At 43.6% G+C, this 6,000-nt stretch overlaps 1 protein-coding gene across 4 annotated transcripts in view; it reads right to left on the bottom strand.

Moving 5' to 3' along the window:
* Nucleotides 1-460: 460 nt before the first annotated feature.
* The window catches only part of SCUBE2 (signal peptide, CUB domain and EGF like domain containing 2), a 99,784-nt gene continuing 94,244 nt past the window's right edge, over nt 461-6,000 (bottom strand). For all 4 annotated transcript variants that reach the window (XM_029582339.1, XM_029582343.1, XM_029582342.1 and 1 more), the window contains 2 exons: nt 2,571-2,650; nt 461-1,023 (listed from right to left, as the gene is read on the bottom strand). In XM_029582339.1, coding sequence (XP_029438199.1) covers nt 871-1,023; nt 2,571-2,650 — 233 coding nt within the window. In that variant the 3' untranslated portion in view covers nt 461-870. The remainder of the gene's footprint in view (nt 1,024-2,570; nt 2,651-6,000) is intronic.

Raw genomic sequence — 6,000 nt, 5'->3', positions numbered from 1 at the left:
TGCCCCTCGCATGGGTTTCCATGGTAACAGGCAGCCTGTGCAAGGGGCTGGGTGCCGCTGGGCCTGGTCAGCATGGAAGGATTCTCAGGCCCAGCGCTGAATTTTTTTTTTTTTTTTTAAGTAGCTGCTGCTGCGAGCTGGACGTCAGGCCTCTGACACGAGGCCCAGGTCCTCTGCACCTCCTATGACCCATGAGGAGGACAGAAGAACATCTCCCTGCACCTACAACCAGCTACTCGCAATGTAAAGCTTGGCACAGGTCCATGCAGTGATTTTTGGCGCCATGGGAGACAATCTGCAGAAACTCTGCTGATTACCGTACAACGCTTATTTTTTTCCGCAGGCCTGGCCAGTGCTTGAAAAGAACTCCCAAAAATGGGCACTTTGCTTATTTTCTTTTTGTGAGAAAGCAACTCCGGCTGCCACGGTGGGATGGCAAAGCACAGTTTGGTTTTTTTTTTGGGGGGGGGGGGGGTTATGAAGGGTGCTGTGTTCTCAATTTTCCATGTCCCGTCACACTACAGATGCAGAATTTTGGGCCGTTTTAACCTCTGGCTAACAGGGCAGCACTGCCTCGTGGAACATCTACGCAGTGGGAAGCAAAAAAATATGTTTATTAAAAAAAATAGAATTCTGTTTACGAAAATATTTACATTATCTATATATAGAAAAAAAAAAAGTTAAACTCTCTATAAAGTCTTGCTGGAAATCAATCCCCATGTGCAAGTAAAAAAAAAAAATATAATAAAAAAAAAATAAAAAAATCGGTCCTCATCCAAAGGGAGAAAAAAAAATAATTCTTCACGAAAGAACAGAGCAAAAGAACCTTTCCAGAATGTCGGGGTGCTCCTGTCCAGCTGCAGCCTGCGTCTATTTATAAGGTCTCAAAAATCTGGAAACTTTGGCTCGCAAGAGGCGGATGAACGACCTCGGAAACATCTCTCTGGATTCCTGCGCCGTGTACTTGAAGTAGTTCTGCGGATGTGCTAAGACGTCAAACAGTGCCTTGATCAGCTTCTTATCCTGAAGACAAGGACAATTTTTTTTTTTTTAATTGTCAGCAGTGCAGTAAAACTTCAAAGCATGCCTTTTATTTTCCCCTTCTGCCGTTTTCTCACTGCACAATTAATCATTAGAATATTTTAGTGAGCGAGCAGTGCCAGCGGCATTAAAGGGGATGCAAGCACGGATCTCCCCCAGCGGCTGTGAATGGCTCCTGCAGTGTCCCCAGGCCCAACTGATCTGGGGACCCAGCTCCCTCCATGTGGAAGTGCGCAGCACTGCCAGGGAGCCCCTCCAAATCAGATGGTGATATTTTCTGCAGGAGGGCTTCAGGCTAGGAGTGGGAGTCCTACAGTGGCACCCAGGAAGAGAAATGTGCACTTGACGTTTCTGAATTTCTAGCATTGTACGTCACAATGCATAAACAAATAGAGGTGAAAAGTCATTTGGGGAAAACCTAAAGGATGAAAGAAGACAGCCACGCACCAAGAGGGGCTGCTGGTTTTTAAATTAGTACTGCTGTTTTGCAAAAGAAACAAAAATCACTTTGCGATCCTGCATTTAATACTTTAACCTCTTGCTCTGAGAAATCCTCATGGCTTCTAAGACTACAGCTCTCTTCCTGAGCAAGAAATTCATTAGCAACTATAAATTCCCGATCCTCCCTTCCTTCGTGACTCAGCCTTCACTTCCGCCTCCTCTGTTCATAATCTTTCTCTCGGCCTTCCTTTGGGGGAAGATTAGACACGAGGTCTGAGGCAGGAGCTGAAGATGGTCCCCTTCTGGCAGAGGATGAAAATCTGTATCTGTCAGCATTAAAACCCTGCCACCCTTCCCCACTAAGGACATTAAACGGCACCCTGACCAAACCAAGATTAAACAGCCCATAAAAATAAAGGAGTCACTCTTGATCCAGTCTGTCAAACTGTGCATCTCTACATTTTCCCAACTCAGCCTCTGAGCAGCTCCTCACTTCTCCTTCTCCATGCCTTCATCATTGCTTTTTTTTTTGTGTGTGTGACCTGCATCCAGCTGAGCGCCCCCTCATGTGTTCCAAGAAGTAGGACCTCATCGCCTCCTTCAGAAACTTTCACCACTAATCACATTTTCAGCCTTTCTTACCCCTACCTCCCATCCTGCCTCTCTGCCCTTGTTCCTTCTGCCATACTAACTCTTGCCTTTTCTTTTTTCCCAATCTAGACTAGCGGGGTGGCCCGTTTGTGGCTCTTGAGGACTGGAGTTGGCCACCCCTGCTCTAGAATAAGACATCAGTTCCGTTTGTCAAGATCCAAGGCTCTCCTGCCCTGCCTACAGCTGCTTCCTCTAATCTGTCATAGTGTAGGAATGTATTCTATCTTTTAATCACACTGCATGGGATACATTTCCATGAAAGTTATATCTAGAACTCTAGTTCTATCTAGCTACAAACAGGCAATGTCAGGCTTTCAGTAGATCTGTTACCCTGAGGATAGATATATAAAGCTGCCCTTGATGCTTGCATGCATGCATCTACATCTTGTATCCATGCTCTGAGCCTACTGCAGGAACTTGTAACAGGTGAAATGTACCTTCAGTATTTCCTGGTGATTTTCGGATGCATATAATCTGCCATCTCGGACTATGTCTTCTATCAGTTCCTGGTAATCCTCTGTGGAACACAAAATGCATTAGTTTTCTGTTTTGTTCAGTAGCTTAACTGCTGTGGAGGTAACGTTCTGGACAAATCCTAAAAGACTGCAAACAATTGTGTGCTATGGGAATGAAAAGGGAGAACCTCTGGTAGTAACCAGTCAAGCACAAACGAATGGAGGAGTGAGAACTCTTTAAAGACAGATTGGAGGGGGAAAGGCAGGAAACCGAACTCTTAGAAAGCATCCTGGGATGGCAGCAGTACATGGCATGGCAGAAGCAACAGAGGAGCATGTGACCCCGCCCCACATGTTGTGATGGACTGATGGGGGCACTCTGTGTACCCCAGAGACCTTCTTGCTATTGCTACCCAATATGGTACCAGTCTGGGTGGCTTGCGACACACTTACCGACTGCCGTTATCCGCAGCCTTCTTTCAAAGAAGCATTTGTAAAACAGAACTGATGAAGTTAACATCTGGGATAATATACCAACACAGCCTGGTACCCTCTCCTCCCCGTCTCCTCTCAGATTTTACTTATCTGTTGCCAGGAGCTGGGTTAAATTTGAGCCTGCCTCTGAAGAAACAACTGATAGTAACAGTAAACTTAACTCCCCGCTTGTCCTAGCCTCATCACATCACCTTCTTAAATATTAAATCTCTCGCTTGGAGGCAGCTCAGCAGGCATGCCAAAATGACAAAACAGCTAGCGAGAGATGTGGAGATGGGAGGCAGGAAGCAGAATTGGCATCACTGAACAATGAGGATTTGATTGTTGTTTCTTGATGACATTTTCATTCTAAGGCAATGCAACTGAAGTGGTGCAAATGTAATCTTCAAAATATCTTTCCGTTTTCTTTTGCTGTGCTTTCCACAAGTCAGTCTTCCTATGAACAAAGAGACTCAGGTCTTTGCTTGTACAAGTCACAGCTGGGCCTTCAGGTAGCTTTTGAAGTGCCAATAAAAATTGCCTCTTTGACTTGCTTCAGCTGAATGAATGCTGTATGAGGATTTTAACAAAAAATCCCCATAGAAATTGCTTTGCCATCGAGCTAACTTTGATGTAGGTCTTTCTTTGTGTGTCTAAAGGGCACCAACTTACTCAATGCCTGTTTTGAAGCTGCATGCTTACCAACAAAACGTTTGGCAGTGCCTGAAGGTACAGACACAAACTCCGCAACCCTGCCCCCGGAAATGTAAATGGAACCACACTAGTAATTTGGGGGAGCAGCTGTCACACACAAGACCTTAGGGAACCCCCTTTCTTATTTCAGCTTTCTGGCTCTTTCCCTTCCATTGATTACTTCCCTGTCACTCTCATCATTGCTGGTTTATGGTTTGGTAGAAAGAAGTCGATCCATAAAAAAAAAATAATGTATTTTTCTAAGCAAACAATCTTGTGTATTGCAGATGACACACAATTATTCCAGATTATTAGATCATGAGCCAATTGTGAGAAATTGCAAGAGAACTTTGCGAGACTGGGGGGCTGGGCATCTAAGTGGCAGATTAAATTTAACGTGGACAACTGCAAAGTGATGCGCACATAGGGAAGAATAATCCAAACAATAGGTACAAGGTGCTGGATTCTGTGTTACATGTCATCACCTGGGAAAAGGACCGTGGAATCGCTGTGACCACCACTTTGAAATCCTCGACCCAATGTGCAGCGGAAGTCAACAGAGCATATAGAATATTAGGTATAAATAGAAAAGGAATAGAAAATAAGACAGAGGATATCATAATGCCTCTGTATCGATTCATAGTGTGATCACAATGTGGTTTCACCAGAGGTAGATCTTGTCAGACAAATCTGATCAATTTCTTTGATTTGTTGACCAGAGATTTGGACTGGGGAGAGAGTGTTAGATGTAGTGTACCTGAAATTCAGCAAGCTGTTTGACACAGCAACTTATAAATAAACTGAGCGCCCTTGCTATGGACCCTAAAACGACTGACTGGGTTAGGAACTGGTTGAGTGGAAGGCGACTCCAGTCCACTCTGAATTGTGTCTTTGGGCCGGTCCTTGAACTATTCGTCTGTTTGGGGGGGGGGGTTGTGAGCATTTTCGGAAGTGATATTGCAGAAGGACTAACAGGAAAAGTTTGTCTTTTTGCAGATGATACCAAAATCTACAACAGGGTGCACCGAGGAAGGTGTACAAAACTTGAAGTGGGATCCAGCAAACCTTGAGGAATGGGCTAGAATCTGGTAGCTATTTAATGCTAAACAATGCAGTCATGCATTTGGTTTGCACAAACTCAAGGGAGCAGTACAGCAAAGGGGGTGAAATTCTTCTATGCACAAAACGAGAGCAGGATCTGGGGATGATTTATTTATTTATTTTAAGTTTTTCTATACCGGCATTCACAATAGATATCGCATCATGTCGGTTTACAATTAACAAGTGGATAGGTAACAACAAAGGTAAAAACTAATATTTATCTTAATAATAATAATAATAATCGTAGTAATAATAATAATAATAATAAAACATTAAACAAGAGAAGGCTAAGGTATGCAGTTACAATAAAACAAGGGAGTAATAAAACTTGGAGCATAGAAAAGAAGCAGGGGATTTATTTATATATTTGTTTATGATATATTTGTTTATCTCACAGTAGCCAAACATGTAGACAAGGTGACAGCCAAAGGCAGAAAGAAGCTTGGGTGCATAAGGAGACGAATGGTCAGTAGACAAAAGGAGACATTCCTCCTGAATTAATCCCCTGGTGAGACCTCATCTGGAATAATGTGTACACAGTTCTGGAGAGTGCATTGTCAAAGGATATAAACTGGATGGAACTGGCCAGAAGATGATTACCAAACTTAGGGCTTATTCACTAGCTGCATTAGGTCATTTAGCGTGAGATAAACAGCCTAACGCATTGATAATGCAAGGTATTTCAAATACCTCAAGTTAAGCTGGCCCTGGAACCGCATGTATTTAAATAAGCTGATGCAAATGCATACTGATCAGCTCATAAATATCCTAAAAACAATGCAAACTAAATAATGTGGCTTGTTGAAAAAAATCACAAGCTGTATTATTTGACTTGAAGTTAGCTACAACTCAAGAATTGTAGCTAACTCCCCCCCTCCGGAGCACTGGGACATTAATGCACATCCCAATGCTCCCGTCTTAAAGGGGCCGATGGTCCCAAGCAAGCCCCCACCCCCAAAAGTAGACAAAAACCCTGGAGATCTTCATAGACCCTTGTACCTCCCATCAACACCACCCCTGGAGGCGGCCCATAATCAAAGTATTAAAAAAAAAGTCAACTTTATAAATTGGTGTCAGGCCCTGCACCTAACCCCCTTCTCCTCCCCTTCAATCAAAAAATACAGGCCCTGGAGGCCAGGACAAA

The sequence above is a fragment of the Rhinatrema bivittatum genome, chromosome 17 (genome assembly GCF_901001135.1).
Source record: "Rhinatrema bivittatum chromosome 17, aRhiBiv1.1, whole genome shotgun sequence".
In the NCBI taxonomy this organism is placed as follows: Eukaryota; Metazoa; Chordata; class Amphibia; order Gymnophiona; family Rhinatrematidae; genus Rhinatrema; species Rhinatrema bivittatum.
This window is presented reverse-complemented; position numbering and strand designations above follow the sequence as displayed.